The 18,172-nt window shown below is 41.2% G+C and overlaps 1 protein-coding gene across 1 annotated transcript in view; it reads left to right on the top strand.

Annotated features, from left to right (window-relative positions):
- COLEC12 (collectin subfamily member 12) overlaps window positions 1-18,172 on the top strand; it is a 102,622-nt gene that overhangs the window by 69,377 nt on the left and 15,073 nt on the right. Inside the window, exon 3 of the mRNA XM_027675664.1 lies at window positions 13,115-13,237. Within this exon, the coding sequence (XP_027531465.1) occupies window positions 13,115-13,237 (123 nt within the window). The remainder of the gene's footprint in view (window positions 1-13,114; window positions 13,238-18,172) is intronic.

The raw sequence follows: 18,172 nt of genomic DNA, 5'->3' as shown, positions 1-18,172 counted from the left end.
CTTCTGGCTAACTGCTTGTCTTTGCAACTGCAGCGCTTTGGATCTCCTTCTGCATGGCTTTTCCTCACTTGTAGCAAGCAGATTTAATTCAGCACTTTTCAGTGTTCGTCAAGACAGTGCAATTTTGCTTATTGCTTTATTAGGATGGAAAAACATGAATTCCATTCACACTCCTACATGTGTACAGGAAACTACTTGTAGCAATTTACGGAATAAAAATTTCCTCACTAGATAAGGGTGAATATTAAGCATGGAAAAATCACAGACATTGTGATGGTATTAGGTGGAAAAAATCCATTTATCAGGGCTGTTTGCTCCTTGCATTGCACAGTCATTACACATTGGCACAAGTGTTTGAAAAAATATTCTAGTTGCGGGAGGAATTCATTCTAAGTCTGCTTTTTATCCAGGCAATTGGGTGCTAGTGAGGTGTGTATGAGCCAGGGTTAGGGAAAGCTCAGGAGTCAGAGGAGACAAGGACAGGACACAAGAAGACAGGAGAGTGGTAAAAGGGGAGAACAGAATGAGGAAACAGAGATGAGAGCTGCATTGGGTCCCAGTCCTTCCTCTTAATGTAGAGATCCAGTTTCACAGGGGAAAACTTCCACTTTGAAAAGATATGATTCGGGAAAATTAGGCAGAGACTAAGGTGGGTTGGGGGAGGTTGGTTAGGTTGGAGGATAGAAACAGGATTTATCGTCTCTGCCATGAAGCCTGCAATATTTCTGTGGAAAAAGCCCTACCTTTAGAAAGGTTTCAGAAGGTCAGTGAGGTGAAAAATAAATCCTAGCCCTGCCAGCCTCTCTCCTTTGGAGGTGATTTAATGCCAAGTCTCAATTCAGCTGAGGGGAGTAAGGGAGCATACTTCCAGAGGAGCAGTGTTTATACCTAGACATAATTTCTCTCCTCTAGTTGAACATGTAGCTCCAGGAGATTAGGAATGAATTTACAGCCAGTGGATTTGTGACTGTGAGCTGCGTTCAATGCAGTGCCTGCGGGGATTCTTTCTTCTTGGCTCAGAGTTGGTATCTCAGCAGAAGTGGCAATTTGCATTCACAGCCATAATTAAAAGAGTAGAGCAGGCTTCTTTATACCTATTGTGTTTTCTGCACTCACTTTCTTTTTGAGGTCCTACTGCATTCTTACTTCTGGCCCTTTTAATTTTTGGGGTCACTTTCCAAATAAGGGGTCTATGTAACTGCTAAGTACCCAGCATGAACAGAAACACTTTCACTTCTTATGTGCACATTGGTCTTCTGAATTCCAAGTAATGTCCAAGTAATGTCCTCTGAAAAAGACTTTTCAGTTGGAAAAGAGGTAATTTTCATATTAGAATGGTTCTTAATGAAGGCAACAGAAGCCTTACCACTAAATCCAGCAAAGGGTGTATAAAGGTCTATATATATATTTAAGGCATCAAATATTTATTAACTTTTTTCAATTCCGTTAATGCCAGCATTTCATTGCAGCATTCCAGCTGGAGCATGTAACAAAAGCTGTAAATACAGATACATATGCAGGTTTGCTTTTCCACATGAAGTTGGGCATTCTTGTTCATAGTCAGTAGGCAATTATTTTTTTCCCTCTGAAAGCCTCATCAAAAATATGTCTGTATTTTTCCCTAGCAGAAAAAGATAAATACAGCTTTTATGCCATAAAATGTAGTTGAAACTTTATTTCGTTCCACTTCACTAAGTGGTAGATGAGAGAAAAAAACTGATGAGAAGGACATGCAGTGTTCTTCTGACTACCGAGTGAAAATTGGTTTAGATTCATATGAGTTACAAGAGTTTAAAAGCACACTGTGCTGTGACACATGGGATTTTATAATACTTTTGAATGAATAACCTGCCTCAACCATGTCAGGGGTTGCATGTGTGCACAGAAACTTAGGTGGAACAGATGGCTGCCAAATATTCTCATTTAACTTGTGAAGGCACATTAAAAACGTCAATTTCTGTAGATAAATGGAATGGCATTTGTGGCAACATTGGTGAATACAGAAATGTTGCCTCATTGTGCATGGCTGGAGTGTTCATGTGACAAGTGTGAGATTTTCTTTTTCTTTAAAACAGTGATCCAATATTTTTAGCATTGCCCTTAATGTTTAAAGTTGCAGGAGTTAGTAAAACAATAGGTGAAAGCTTTCTGTGAAGAGAATGGTTTTTCCACCTGTTCTCTGAATGACTTCATCATGTCCTTGGTGAGTTGCCCTGCAGTACAGGTGTCACTGCTGTGGGTATCGGCACGTACCACACTCACAGCCCTGGACAACATCATGTTGTCCTCTTAAAGAAATGTACCTCAAAAGCCACAACACATAGAATTACTGTTTTTTCTACCTACCAGTTAACACCATTACTAGGTTCACTAGCACCTAAATACTCTGTTACAAAATTAGAGAATGTTAGGGAAAATAACACACTTTTAGTGTATTTTTTTCTTTTTTTCCTCCTTTCAGTCGAATGTAGTTTGAATTAAGATTAAAAATCATATACATTAGCCATCAAATTATGCCATCTTAGTTAGAAGGTATGTTTCATTAGGAAGCATGTTTAGGCCTGGACTTAGACAGAAATGGCATTACTTTGCCATCTGGCACAACTCTGAAGGGCAGATCCCCTCTGTGTCTTTGCTAAGGCTTTGTTACCTCTGGTTTTATTTAATTGATTGAATGGCATATCTTCCAATTGTCTTAGGAAGCTGTTTCACAAACCAAAGATCTGGCTTTGATCTCCCTATAGATCTGGCTATATTTCTTGCTAGTCAGTCTAAATTCTTCTCTATAGAGTTTGAGAGAGGCTCTTTGCTATGATGTATCATCACTGTCTTGCCTGTCATTGAACTGGTCTTTAATTCATACATAATTTCTGTCTTCTTTTAAGTGTTTTAGTTTTTCCCCCATCTTCTGAACAGCCTAATTAGATTTTTGGGTTTAGTTCCAGAGACATGCTCTGAGTGGTGCCTTGTTTGATTTTCAGTAACTGAGGACAGACACATCTCTCTTGTTTCAGACAGTTATTTAAAAGCACCAGCACTTCCTGAGTTTTCTTCTGGTTTGAGTTTGTCTTTAAATCTAATAGCCTATGGGATGCTGGACCCTTTGGTGGTGTGATATTCTTACCACGTTGCTATGGCTGGACCTTTAGCTGTTGCAAATCCATGATTTTTCATAAAATTTACCACACCGGTCCTTCACTTCTGTTCATAATGTTTGCCTAGCATACAGTTCAGATTCTCAGCAGTCTTTGCTTAGCCTGTGTTGTGGTTGAGCTTTTTGTATCCTTTCAATTAAAATATTTAGTGTTTAATCACAGTAGGACATTGTTTGGTAATACTATATAATTAAATGGTGATGGTTGCTGAAGTGTGTAATTAGGATTTCTGACAATTCATTGTGAATCTCTGGTCTGCTGCAAAGAAGAACAAAGCCAAAGAGAAAATGCTGGCTGGGTTATATAAATAAGTGAGAGATGATGGTCAGGCTGAAAATGAGGGTTCTCCCTTCCTTTAATGAAAGGGTTTGTGTACATTACATAGAATAAAGTATTTCTTAGGCTGAAAGCTTTCCAGAGATAATAGTGTTGGCCCTCTGAGTCTCTTTATTATGTCAAATGTGGGATTTGGATTTATGGAAAGTGGCCGCTGCCTCCAACACACTCAATCTGGTGGAGCAGAATTTGCCTGACTTCCCCTGCATTCAGAGCTTTGGGATGCAACATGCAGATCATCAAGGGCTGAGTTTCTCCAGGGTGTCCCTGAGAAGAAAATCCCTCATGTTTACTGACATACCCTGGGCTCTTGGGACAAAGTGTCCTCCTTCAGCTTCAGGGGATGAGGGACGTGGTGAACCCTGCCAGGCCCAGCCCAGCATTGCCCCCTCAGTGTTGAGAGTTGCTCTGTAGAGGCAGGATTATGAAAAGTCCTGTAAATGGTGAATTCTTCTATTGTCTTAAGCTTTAAGGAACAACTCCTCTCACACTTTTATTTTTTTAACAGGAATATACTGTTCTCCTAAAATGCAATCTGAAAGTCTCACATAATTACATACCTGCAAGGATCATAGGATCATAGAATCATAAAACAGTTTGGGTTGTAAGGGACCTTTAAAGTTAGTCATCTAGTTCAACCCCCCTGCAATAAGCAGGAACATCTTCATCTAAATCAAGGTACTTAGAACCCCCTACAGCCTGATGTTGAATTTTTCCAGGGATGGGACACCTACCGCGTGTCTAGACAAGCCAGTTACAGTGTTTCACCACCCTCATGGTAAAAAACCTTCTTCTTTATATCTAATCTGAATCTACCTTCTTTTAGTTTAAAACCATTACCCTTTGTCCTATCACAACAGGCCCTGCTAAAAAGTTTGTCACTGTCTTTCTTAAAAGGCCCCTTTAAGTACTGAAATACCGCAATAAGGTCTCCCTGGAGCCTTTTCTTCTCCAGGCTGAACAGCCTCAACTCTCTCAGCCTGTCCACACAGGAGAAGTGGTCCAGTCCTCTGATCATCTCTGTGGCCTCCTCTGTGGCCATGTGCTTCCTGTGCTGAGGGTGCAGAACTGTACGCAGATGGGGTCTCATCAGAGCAGAGGAGAGGGGCAGAATCACCTCCCTTGACGTGTGGGCCACACTTCTTCTGACGCTTCCGAGGATACAGTTGACCTTCTGGGCTCCAAGTGCACATTTCTGGTTCATGGCCAGCCTCTCATCCACCAGCACCCCAAGTCCTTGTCAGCAGGGCTGCTCTCGATCTGTTCATCCCCCAGCCTGTATTGATACCTGGGATTGTCCCTAACCTTGCACTTGAAAACAAAGGGGTACCAGGGTGAATAAGAAATCCCACAGTGTGAAATTCAGGATAAAAGCACAGGAACTGCCACCACTGGCCACAACAGAGGTTGCACAGCATTGTGAGGCACAAATTCTCAGATTGGGCTTTTGAGGTGTGTTTTCTCCTCTCTAGAGGTTAATTGTACGAGCCACCAGCTATACAGCAGGGCAATCAGATTATGCAAAACACTGTAGAAACCTGTGAAGATGGAGTGGTTTGGGTTTGGTCCAGCTATTTATTAATTTATGAAGAAAGAAGCTCTGTGTCTTGCAGTGTTTACTTGAAATATAGAGTGGCTGTTTCAGCCTCTGTCTTGCTGCCATGCTTCATGATTCATGATTTTCCACCTGGCATAGGAAAACTGGCACAAGTTAGGTGAGTACATACCCACTGCTTAGATTTCAAGCTTAGCTACTTTAACTGCTTCCTAATAAATAACCAGAAACCTTTTCAAAACAAGCATATTTTGCATTTATGCCTATTTGATTACAAAACCAGAAGCAAAACTAGCAAATTCCGGAACAAATGACAGCATGCTTGTGCTAAATATTTTTTCCAATGGCATTGTAAAAATCTGACAGTTAAGTTAAGAAGGCTGTTGCAATCCACCTGCCCACAAGCCAGCACTGCAACACTTGGGTGAGCAGGACCGTTGCCATTGCAGAGACAGGGCTTGCCAAGACTGTGGAATGGAAGAGAGACTGACGCTCACATTCCCCCTATGGCCAAATCAAAAAGAAATCATGGCAAGAGACTAACCAAGGAATTAAGAAGAAGGGCAGCAGACAGAATTTGGTAGTATCACCCCTGTTTTGTCATGTACAATGAAGGCCCTTGGTTTGCTCAGTCAAGAGCTCTTCTGCACAAAGCCCAGGGGATGGACATGCACACATGAGGGTGATGTGATGTGAGTAATGGCTCAGTTTGGATGAAGGCTTTCCCAAACCAGGCGCTTCATAACCACAGCCTAAGGGCTCTGCACTTCCCTGCAGACTGGTCGTGGAATAACCATGATGTTAGCTCTTTTTTTGCACTTACACTCAAGAGAGGCTGTCCAGCACCATTTAGGTCACAAAGCCAGAGAGGGGCTGGGCACTATGCAGCACCTAGAGAGGCAGCTGCTCAGAGAAGCCCCAGTACATGCCATGCTTCCAATGGCTGGAGTATCATGTAAAGTCCATCCAATAACTTGGGGATAGGCATGGACCTTTACACATTAGCTAGGAAAAATGTAGGGGATCTATTTACACTTAGCTCAAGGTATGGTTTTAACAGTGTAAGAATAGACTCTAAACTGAAGAAAGGAGTTTAATCTCAAAATAATAATTAGAAAAGGCATGGACCAGTCTCAATTTTTGCTTATAGTAAACATTATAAAGAGTGATTGCTGAGGTACGTTAGTCATATGGAGCCATCAAATAATCAGTTTTGCTGACTGCAATAAAACTATTCAAGGAGGATCACAGGGGTTGTTTTCATGAAGGATAGCTTAATAACCTGTAACACCACACAGAAGAGAAGACAAAAATCTCACTTAGAAATTTGTAGCTGTCTGAATCCAGAATCTCAAAGGTATATGAAGTTTATTGTTGTCAAAGTTGCATATGCTTTTGATTTGAGTGTGCTGATATAATCTGCTGGGATTTTGTCATTGTTGCAACTCTCCATGATTAAGTACCTCTCAGTATTTAACTTCTGCTTATATGTTGAATCATAGAATGGTTTGGGTTGGAAAGGAACTTAAAGACACTTTCCCATGGCAGGACAGTTGGAAATAGATGCATGTAGTTATCGCAGAATTATCACAGAATCAACAGGGTTGGAAAATTCCTCTGAGATCATTGAGTCCAACCTATGATCTAACACCACTTTGTCAACTAGACCATGGCACTAAGTGCCACATTCAGTCTTTTCTTAAACACCTCCAGGGACAGTGGACACCACCTCCCTGGGCAGCCCATACCAATGCCCAATCACTCTTTCTGTGAAGAAGTTCTTACTGATGTCCAACCTAATCCTCCCCTGGTGCAGCTTAAGTCTGTGTCATCTTGTTCTGTCACTGGTTGACTGGGAGAACAGACCAACCCCCACCAGGCTACAACCTCCTTTCAGGTAGTTGCAGAGAGCAATAAGGTCTCCCCTGAGCCTCCTCTTCTCCAGGCTAAACAACCCCAGCTCCCTTAGCCTCTCCTCACAGCACCTCAACAATCTTCCTAACCTGAGGGGCCAGAACTGGACACAGTACTCGAGGTGTGGCCTCACCAGTGCCGAATACAAGGGAAGTATCACTTCCCTGGTCCTGTTGGCCATACTGTTCCTGATACAGGTCAGGATGCCACTGGTCTTCTTGGCCACCTGGGCACACTGCTGGCTCATGTTCAGCTTCCTGTCAATCCAAACTCCCAGGTCCCTTTCTGCCTGGCTGCTCTCCAGCCACTCTGTGCCCAGCCTGTGCTCCGTGGGGTTGTTGTGGTCAAAGTGCAGGACCCAGTACTTGGTCTTGCTGAACCCCATACCATTGGATTCAGCCCATCTATCCAGCCTGTCCAGGACCCTCTGAAGAGCCCTCCTGCCTTCCAGCTGATCGATGCTCCCCCCCAGCTTGGTGTCATCTGTAAATTTGCTGATGATGGACTCAATCCCCTCATCTAAATCATCAGTAAAGATATTAAACAGGTCTGAACACTGATCACTGGGGGACACCACTGGACATAAGTGGATGCAACACCATTCACCACCACTCTCTGGGCTCAGCCCTCCAGCCAGTTCTTAACCCAGAAGAGAGTGCCCCTGTTCAAGCCGTGGGCTGCCAGCTTTTCCAGGAGTATGCTATGGGAGATGGTGTCAAAGGTTTTGCTGAAGTCCAGGTAGAAAACACCCACAGCCTTCCCCTCATCCACTAGATGGGTCACCTGGTCATAAAAGGAGATCAGATTGGTCAGGCAGGACCTGCCTCTCCTAAACCTGTGCTGGCTGGGTCTGATCCCCTGTCTGTCCTGTATGTGCCATGTGAACACACTCAGGATGATCTGCTCCATAACCTTGCTGGGCACCAAGGTCAGGCTGACAGGCCTGTAGTTCCTCAGATCCTCCTTCTGGCCCTTCTTATGGATGGGCATCACATTGGCCAACTTCCAGTCATCTGGGACCTCCCCAGTGAGCCAAGACTGATTATAAATGATGGAGGGCAGCTTGGAAAGCTCTTCTTCCGGCTCCCTCATTCCCTTAGATGGATCCCATCTGGTCCTGTAGACTTGTGAGCATCTAAGTGGGTCAGCGGGTCACTAACTGCTTCCTCCTGGATTACAGGGTGAGCTCCCCATCCCTGTCTACCAGCTCAGGAGGCCAGTTGTCCTGAAGATGACCTGTCTTACTGTTGAAAACTGAGGCAAAGAAGGTGTTGAGTATCTCAGCCTTTTCCTCATCTTTGGTGACTATATTTCCCCCACATCCAATAAAGAATGAAGGTTTTCCTTGTTCCTCCTTTTGCTATTAATGTATTTATAAAAACACTTTTTATTATCCTAGTTTGCTCATGTCCCTTTAAATATAGGTATTAGATCTACCTCTCATCAGCTTTGAAAACCTTAGCTTAGAGAAATTTATCATTTGAAGGCTGCCAGCTAGGCTTGCAGTCTTCCTTCCGAAATTCAAGGGGTGTTATCTCTTTTCAGTGAATCACCACAGGGAAAACCCCTCTGAACTAATGTATTTTTGTTTCCTGCACTGCATTTCTTCATCTTATCAGTACATATTTTTGTCAGGGTTATGAAGGGAACCTTACATCTATGTCAAAACTGATTTGCTAGCAGAAATATTATGAGGCCACCTATGATCCTGCAGCAAGAGCCAAGAAAAGAACACAGAGGCAAATACTCCTAAGAGAATTATTCAGGAAAAAAAGTGCGTGTGTATGTCATATTCCAGCATTCAAAGATGTGCTCCTGGAGCATAACATAGTTGAGGAGTCAGGCATTTTGTAAGGTGGTCAAAGAGAAAAGATATTTAATCTCCCATTAAAAACCATGGAACAGCAACAACAACAAAAAACCACAAACAAACAAACAAAAACCGAAAAGCCCAGCTCCTCCTTCATCAAAACCTCTTCTTGGAGCCCAAAAGGAGTCTGCAGATGTATACCCCCTGTGTGAGAACAAAGTCTTCAGTCCCTGGAATGCAATGCTATAAAAACAAATACTACAAAGCCTGGTAACAGGGGGATGTCTCACTTGCATATTTTTTTGTGACCATCTTGGTTTGCAGAGAAGGGGGTCCCCAAAGCATGTGAGCCAGCAGGATCTCTTTGTACTAGGTTGCTGTCTGTTTGGCCAGATGTCTTCCCAACAGTGAGGCAGAAAAACCAGAGCTCTTATTAAAATAAGTTGGGGGAAAGAATGGAAAAAAGCATGTGTCCAGTGAAATGAGGCACATTGTGTCCCATCTGATATTTATTAAACATTGGTGAAATCGGCAATGAGAAATGTGTGTTATGCAGGAGTGACCCTGGCTCCATGGGTTTGGAAGTCAGTGACAAATGTCTGGGAGCAGACTAACCTTTGAAAACACGTGTACAGGACACAGAGAGGTGTGTGCTGCACTAGGAGCATCACTACCAAACAGAGAAGAGCTGACTTCAGCCAAGAACACCCTTTTGCAGGTTTTACATATCTTCTGTCGATGGGATGTGTAGGGTCTTTCCCTGTCCGTTTACGAGATGTGATACATCTCCTGGAAGAACACTGCATTTTGTTAAGCCATGGCAGCAAGCAGTTGAGTGGATGAAACTGGGGAAGTTTTGTCAAATTAAAGCCCAAGCATGGGCTCCTTCAAGCCTTGATTTTCAGCTTTTGTGGTAAAACTGCAAGATTTTGTGCCAATATGCTGGGTTTTGTGTAATCACAGTAAGCATTTTTAATTGTCTCCCATTTGTTGTTGCTTAATGTTTTGGCTATCAGAGCTTTTCAGAGCAACCTTTCAATTAAAATGTGTCTTCACAGCGTGAATTAAATGCATCTTCTATATCAGAAAATCTTATTTGAGCATGATCCTTAGGTAGTGGGGAAGGGCAACAGGGCAAGTTGAAGTCAGGCGCTGTGCTGGGGAGGTTGTGGAGCCCTGATTATAGTGTAATTCATACCTACACAGAGAGGCTTTTGTCTTTGCTTATAGCCTGAATTATTTAACTGCACAGAAAGACATTGTAATGAGCCTTCCAAATCTTTTCTTCAAGGTACCACTATCTTTGGTATTTTTATAGTAATTTTTATATGTTTAGTAAACTAGAACATCAGCTGTTACTAGCAGCAGAGTTAAGAACTATGTATTTGCAATACAGACCAAATTTAATAGCTCTGAAAGACTTTACTGTGTCAATCTCTAGGTAAAGGAAAACAAAGGAGATTGTTAGAGCTCCCTGGTTTTTCACTCCAGCCCTAGACCTGGGGCATGCTAGATGAGGGTAGTGGGGGTTCAATGGCAGTCAGATGCACTTTTAGGCTGACAGGCACTAAGTCCCAGCAAGCAATGCTATACACAGTTCTAGCCCAGTTCAGTTAATGGAATCACTCTAACCTGTATGATTACTTTAGTATACTGGGTTTCTGTTATTGATACCAACAGTGCTGGACTGTTAAAGGATGGAAAGGTCTGGCTTTTGTTGGGGTGCTGTTCTGATGTCAGTTTGAAATACGCTGAAAGTAAAAGTTCCGAAAAGCCGAAGTGCTGTTTTATTGAACCAGGAATAGAGAAGGCTAAGACAAGTGAAACTAGATCCTTATGAAGCACTGGAATGTACATGATGCTTGATGTGAACTGCAATATATCCAGTGACATCAGTGAAGTTTCAGCTCATTACCCTACCCAGGAAGCCAGAGTATGGTGACAGAAAGCAGGTCATGTCATAAAATGAGTAATCTTAATGTGAGACAGTTATCAAGTGAAACTTTTCTGTGTGCAATTGCTGTCAAAGGCTTTATTTTTATTTCTGCCTTTCTCTGTGTTTTGTACCTCTGCAGTCTATCAGTCTTCCCCGATAAGGATCTAGGTCTGCTTCAATTACAGTAAAATAAGGAGGATCAAGCTTTTTGTTATCTGTGTATTTAGAAGATGAATGTGATGTGATTTTTGCCCCAAGCTTCTTGTGGTTTTTGATGTGTGGGATTTTCAAAGACTTACCAAAATGTAATCTGAATTTTAAACTCTTCAGGGAAGGAAGTGCACAAGGGCTCAATGAGTCCCATTAGTACCAGCTAAGAGCAGCAAAATGGTGCTCCAAACACCACAAGTTCCCACTGTGAAATAATTTCAGTCTCTGAATACCTATTGCAAACCTTTAGAAAACTGCACTTTCTGGCTTTTTCAGCAATTAGAGCTTCCTCAGTAGCAAACTCTGTGAGACTGTCAGCCAAACAAAGAAAGCCAGCCCACGCATCAGGATCCATAAGACTTGGCTACTGAATTATGGACCCTTCACCTTTTCTTTTGTGATGCAGGAATTACCAGCCTTCCAAATCCAAGTCACCAATAAATGGGCTATACAACTACCTGTCTCTGTGCCAGCTCCCACCCTTCTCACCTCACAGGCAGGAGAGAAGCCTTTCCCCTCTAGAGTTTCTGTTCTTGGGTTTATGCTTGCAAGTCTTTGTCTCATTTTCCCCTAACATTCCTGTTCCTGAAAAAGAACCAGATGTTCCCAATTGATCTTATGCCTAAACCCCAAGGAAACCAAATTTATGACATTGCTTTCATCACATGGCAACAGAATGTGATGTCACAGCTGAAAAGTTTACTAAAAAACGTGTGATGATGTAACGAGGAAAGTGGACTGACCTACGAGAGATACATTTCTGCCTTAGCCACAGCTCATATATGTGCAGGGAGTATTGAGGAAAATGCCTTGTCAAATAAACTTTGTATAAATCCTCTTCCTGAGTTGCTACAATATGGTAATCCCTCCTCCTTCAAGTTCCTTGGGCTTAGGGAAGTCACTGGAAAATGCTTTTTTTTGAGAGAGAAATACAGTTGACTTAATTTGGTATATTGGTCACCCATTTTCTGTGAACCCAGGGGAAGTGGCCCATGCTTTTCTCTTAAAAAATGAAAAATAAAAAACCACTCTGCAGAAGGTCATGGGTTTCAAAAAGTAAAATCATCTGTGGGTTAGACCTCAAGGGAAATATAAGTTACTCATAAAAAGCTACAGAGCAAGTTTTGATTAGTTAAGTAATCTAGTACATAGAATTTGTTAGAGCTTAAAGCTTTCCTGTGGGACTCCCCTAATAGTACACAAATAGAGTGAAATGTCAAAGAAATGCATTTTATGACAGACATAGAAAGTTAGATTAATCTTGGCCTGCTTAATGCACCTTGGAAAGAGGGATAAATCCCGCCCATTTGTTCCAGCACAGTGCTCCAGTTTTCAGGTTTTTACACATTTGTGTTTCTGATTAATATTTGATGGTTCCAATGCTCTCAAGCTGTTCCTGAGGAGCACATGGACAAAAGAGGATAATTGCTTCCCTAATAGACTCAAAGATATCAAGCCATTCTTCAAAATAACTAAAATATAAAACAGTAAAGGCCTGTTTTCTTTCATCAACTTGAGGCCCTTTTTCTTAAGCTTGTCTACAAGGAGAAATTCACCAGCATTTTTTCTGTGGATGTACCAATGGCTTTATTAGTAAAGCACTCCTTCTTTTCTGTGGTAATAGTATTCTCCAAACCCCCAAAAGTAAGAAAAAAAGTCTCTCTTGTTATGGAAGGAAGGTGTTCTCATGATAACCATCTGTGGCAATGGTTACAAAGCAGGACCAGTACTCCTACCCAGGTTTTCAGAATTCTATTTTATTTCTGTGTTTTCCTCCTGCCAGAGCATTTACTGTCTCCTATTGCCCCTATAGGGAGACTGAATGCTAAGAAAGAGCTGCTGCAGTGTGATCCCTGACAGAGAAAATGCTAATCAACATCTGACTTCCAAAGCTCACTATAATGTTGTTAGCACAGAAGATAGCCCTGTCTCTCAGGAAAGTCAATGGTTTTTCAGTGAAGCAGAACCTACTTCTCTTCCCCATATTAAAGATGTTTAGTAAACGTCACTATTTCACTGAACTGGTGATTTAACCACTATGAAGGCCATCCAGGCAGCACAGGCAAAAAGGCACCCATATATAATCTGCTTGCATAAATAATTTGTTCTTTAGGAAACAAAAGAAAACATATGGGGAGATAAAACCAGCAACATGTTCTTTGCCATTGTTTTAAATTGTTTTAAATTTTCTTTTGCAGGTATTCAAGAGGGGAGTCAATGTACCAAGTGTAAAAATAACTGGGCACTAAAGTTTTCAATCATCTTATTATACATTTTATGTGCCCTGTTAACAATCACAGTAGCCATTCTGGGATACAAAGGTATGTATGCATTAAGCTCTACATTTCCCTTTCAGACAAGCATCCAAGAACATTGTCGTATGAACTAGCCAGGCAATTTAACACATTTCAACTTAAATATCAGTACTTGGGCAATGTTGGCTTTTTGTACACACATAACAACAAACTGCAATCTCAGATTTTCACTTTCAAACAATTATGAAGTTTTGAAACTAGATTAGACATTTGAAGAAAGGTTAGAACACAATGACCGTTTCTCCACCACAAAGAAGTACTGACTGGAAGACTCGAATCTGTGTAACGTGACATACTTTGATTTCACTGAGTTGTTTTACATATATCACACTTTTCTAGAATAAATGTCCTTCTTGATGTGAATATCTTCAGGATAATGTGAATAGCCAGCAGCAAAGTGTAGTATCAATATTATTTTGAAATGTCTGGAAGAAGAAAAATTGTCTCAGGAGGTGCCAATGTATTGACTTACCTACAATAATGGTGATGAACAAAAACACTTAAATGCTTTTAACAGTAATTTCAAAGTTTCTGGTAGTTGGGCAACCAGTAATGGAGAAAATTTCATGTGCAAGTCATTGGTTAGGCACATTGGAAAACATGGCTTCAAATTCCCATACATCCTCATCACTCATTAACTGTTGCCACTTGAGTATTCTTAGGAATGTTTTGATGTAAATATCTGCTTGTTGGGCAATCACAGCTGTAATAAGTTAAATAAATAATGTGTGAGTTTCTGGTAAGAAAAAGAAAGTGAACAACATAATTGTGAGTATTGTAACAGAACATCACAGCATGTTGCAGAGAAAACTAAACTGGCTTTAAACTAGCTGTCCGAGTATGGCCCTGAGAGTAGCTTCAAAACCCCTCCAAGGAGCTGGATAAATATTCATGTGATTAGCATGTAGTGCATCCTGTGCCGCCAACAACTGCGCTCATAGCAGAGCTGACATCACCTCTGGTCCTTTGCCAGGGAAAGAAAAGGAAATCGTAGAAATAGAAAGGGATAAATAATTATTTAAGAGGATTTGGTACAGTTTTGAGTGGAAAGAAAATTAAAACTATTTGGTTTAGATGGAAGATTTATCCAGGGAGAAGAGAGAATGTGAAGGCCAGATAGATGTAGGTTTCATGATAAAGCAGACAGAATATGGCAAATTAACATCAAAGGTAAAAAAATACAGTACATCTATAGTTGATTAGACGCTCTCCTGAAGTATGTGTAACTAGTCTCTGGAAGTCAGATTTTGGGGGAAAAAATACTTTCCAGGATTCAAAAACTTGCTCTTGATCCATAAAGATAATTTGGTCCTATGGGTTAGGGAAGGCCTTTTGCAGATATAAATCTGCAGAGATCTGCTTACAGTAGATGTGGATGGGATCCTTCTGGACTGTAACCCAGCCCCTAAGCAACTGGAATTTAGCAGAATTTCACTCGAGAGTTTTATATAAGGCTGTCAGTTCTGAGGCTTACCAGAAAACTCAGACATTACTCAGCATCAGAAACAGCATATCAAGTTGAAGAGACCATTGCTCAATATCTTGCTTTGACACGTTTATGTGTGTGTAGGAAGCAATAGCAATAAGGAAACTGTACAAAAGTTTCTCTTCCTCCTTTCAATCCAGTTTTCAAGATTCTTTCTCCATTGGAACCTCTAGCACTATCTTTTCCCCAGGCTTTGCTCTCTTCTTGAGGCCCCTTCTTTGCTACACTCATTTCTAAACCTTCTTTGACTGAACAGTCATCAGTGCCCACCAGGGATGAGTCTTCTGTCACAGCCGTACCAAGTCACAGCTGTCCAGGGCAAGGACAAAATTTCCTTTCCCCCCTAAAGTGTGGAAAAAAATATAGGAAGGTGGGTAGTGCACATCTTGCTCACAGACCTTAAGACATCTTGGTGGCCACTGTTCCACTGCTCACCAGCTTGGTTTGAATGCCAAGGGAAAGATGCAGAGAAAGAGAAGTACTGTTTCATCCAAGATATCCCTTCTGTAACACCAAGCAACAAATGGTAATGTGTCAAGCATTCATTTTGCCCTTTGTACCTGTAATTTAAGAGCTTTGTCTTCATGGTGCCTACGTGCTAATTTGCAGAGAAAACATAAGTTAGATGAAACCCCAGCTGACACTCCATGTTCAAATGAATTACTGCAATATTTCTTCTCCACTGATTGTTGAGAAGAAATTAGGCCTTAAAGGAAGAACAAAACTCAAAATAAAATTTTGTAGAGCTCTTGAACTCTCCTCTCTGTATCAGAGTTTGGCTTGTCTTTTTTTATTGTAATATTACACTGAAAGAAGGAATTCTGCTGGCATCAGGGATTCTTTCAGTCTCTTAGCTAAGTTTCCATTAAATTTGCCTCCCACATTTATGTTTATAAAGCCCAAAACTACTTTTAAAACTTTCATTTCCTACATCATATTTAGGTATCCTTTGTGATTTAAAACTACTAATCAGTGGATTAAATATGGCAGGCAAAAAAGTAACTCAATGGGAGGCAAAGTCAACACAGAACAAACGTCCAAATTGGTGGTAAAAATTACATAGTACGTTGGAGAAACCTGAAACCAAAACATGAATTAAACATCAAGGTTGTGAAGGAATAACAAGCTGGGTTTACTATTCTTTTGCTTTGAAAAGACATATTAAATTATTGTGTAAAACACTAATAAAACAATCTGTACTTTTTTTACACATACAATCTTAAATTAAATGCAAAATACGAAGTTACAATTTTTCTGGCACTAACCAGTGTCAGATTAGCCTATTGAAGGTGAATGATATTCCTGTGACTAGCTCCAGTGAGGGAAGCTAGTATGCTTTCAGCTTGAATTTCTTGTTGTTCTCATTCTGTAGTCAGTCCTTGTTTTTTAAGTTTCTTGACTAATGCCCATCATGACTTTCATCTAGTTTTCTTATCTGTCACCTCTACACAGTTTGCCTGCCATTTTGTAAGGCCAACATATCCTGGTGAAATGCCATGTTTTGTTATAGTGGGTTAGATGCAGATAGTCCTCACTGTTCTGGTCAGCAACTACTTGAAAATTTGGTTTCCTTTAGAGGATGTTCACCACATTTCCCACTGTGACCTTGTCAGAAAGTGAGATGAACAATGCAGCTACATCTGGCCAAGCTGAGAATTAGAGTGAAGCTAACCAAAAGCAAGTTTAAGGCATAGACAACTTTGCATTTTTGAGAGCAGCAGATGTTGGGAGCAGCAGAGTGGCCTTTCTAAGGGATATTACAGGTAGTCGGTCTGCCTGTTTTGCCTTTTTCTGGAGAAGGTGGGAGGCGCTTTTTCAAGCCTGGGGCACTCGCAAGAGGTTGACTTTCACTTCTGATAGTGCTCCAGATGCTCACTTACAATTGAAGGCTCCATTCAGTGATGGTCATGGGAGCTACTACCAGGGAAAGAAAGACATTTCCAATAATAGGACGTTAGTCCATATGACCTTTTTTGACATCAAGAGCAACAAAACCAGCATTGGCTCTGGCTCTCTACTCATTCTCCTTAGAGTTCATCCTTTCCACTCACAGGGTAGTAGCAAGAAAGTAAGTAAGCTACAACTTGCTCAGGGAAAGCCTTTGGGCAGAGGATCAAGTTTTTTTTTAACACGTAGGGTAAGATCCCACCCCTGCTTAAAGCAAATACATGCATTGGTTTGTCTATGGGATAGCAGCCTTGTCCTTGACCTAACCCTGCAGTTCACATTTCCAGAGACCTCTTCTGCTTCTGCTGCTGGAGCTGGTTGGTTTGAACTTGGCTCTGGATTGCCCTTTGAGGGGAAACAGATTTAAAATAAGGGAAATGGTTTGCCTAATATAGCTAATTCTGCACTTCACATCAGTTAATCTGGGTAAGTCATTGCCAGTTTAGTGTCAAATAGACAAAAATCAATACCTTGGGTATTCGAAAGCAGTCTTCTCTTTCCAGCCCCTCTAAATGAGCATCTTCCAGCTAAGTTGGGTCTGCCTTCCCTATCATTGCTGTCTGGCATTCACTTACACGTTAGAATTAAAAGCTACTACTTTCTGTAGAAGAGAAGCTGCTGGGGACTGAAAGACCTTTTAACAGTGCTCATTAGTGATCTTTCAGATACACAGTCCAGGCATGGCCTTCCCCATTTATCATGGCCAATCAATAATACCAGTAAGACTTCTGATTAAAGCCCTGTCTTCATCAAATTTTTGAGGTGTCCCCCACAAAGACTGTTCATAGCTAGAGCTACTTCTCTTTAGTGTGGGTTTTCATATTTTTTTCCTTTGGGCAATGAAAATACTGCTGTTGCATATCTCATTCTCTTCAGTCTCATCTAACTGCCAGACAACTAATTATTGATAGGATTTCTACTATTTTCGTTTGCTTTGGACTCTTCAGGATAATGTCTTAACCCAAGTTTCCAGGGACAGATTTCATTCAACCATAAAGACATACTTGTTATAGGGCAGCATAAAATCTTAGTTTTACAAACTTCAGATCTGAAGTACAAATTGGCAATAATTTGAACAGCAAAAGGAAGAAACTACATTTTCCTTTAGTTACTGATAATATATATTCACTTGCCAACTCCAAGCATGTTGCATGACTGGAGAAAACAGTTGAATATTATGCTAAAGCTGAATTAACAAGATCCATAGGTGATGTGACATTGCTAGTCAAGGCACAGGTTCAACAGAAACACTTGAATTAGGCCTGCTTTTTAAGTCCAGATGATTTCATGAGGTCCCTTCTAAGTATCCAGAGTGAGCCATATCCTTCACAGTGACTATCTGTAAACAAAGGAAAACATGACAGACTGAACAAGGAGATGCCTAGAGCCAAAAGGAAAAGCCAAGTATGTCCTCATGCTCACTGCGTGCAATGCATAGGTGTACACATGCATCACTGGAGTGTCAGAAGTAACTGAAAGACCTTTGCTGATCTGGACTCCAGCCTGGA

The sequence above is a fragment of the Neopelma chrysocephalum genome, unplaced genomic scaffold (genome assembly GCF_003984885.1).
Source record: "Neopelma chrysocephalum unplaced genomic scaffold, ASM398488v2 Primary Assembly neopelma1_22, whole genome shotgun sequence".
Taxonomy (NCBI): Eukaryota; Metazoa; Chordata; class Aves; order Passeriformes; family Pipridae; genus Neopelma; species Neopelma chrysocephalum.
This window is presented reverse-complemented; position numbering and strand designations above follow the sequence as displayed.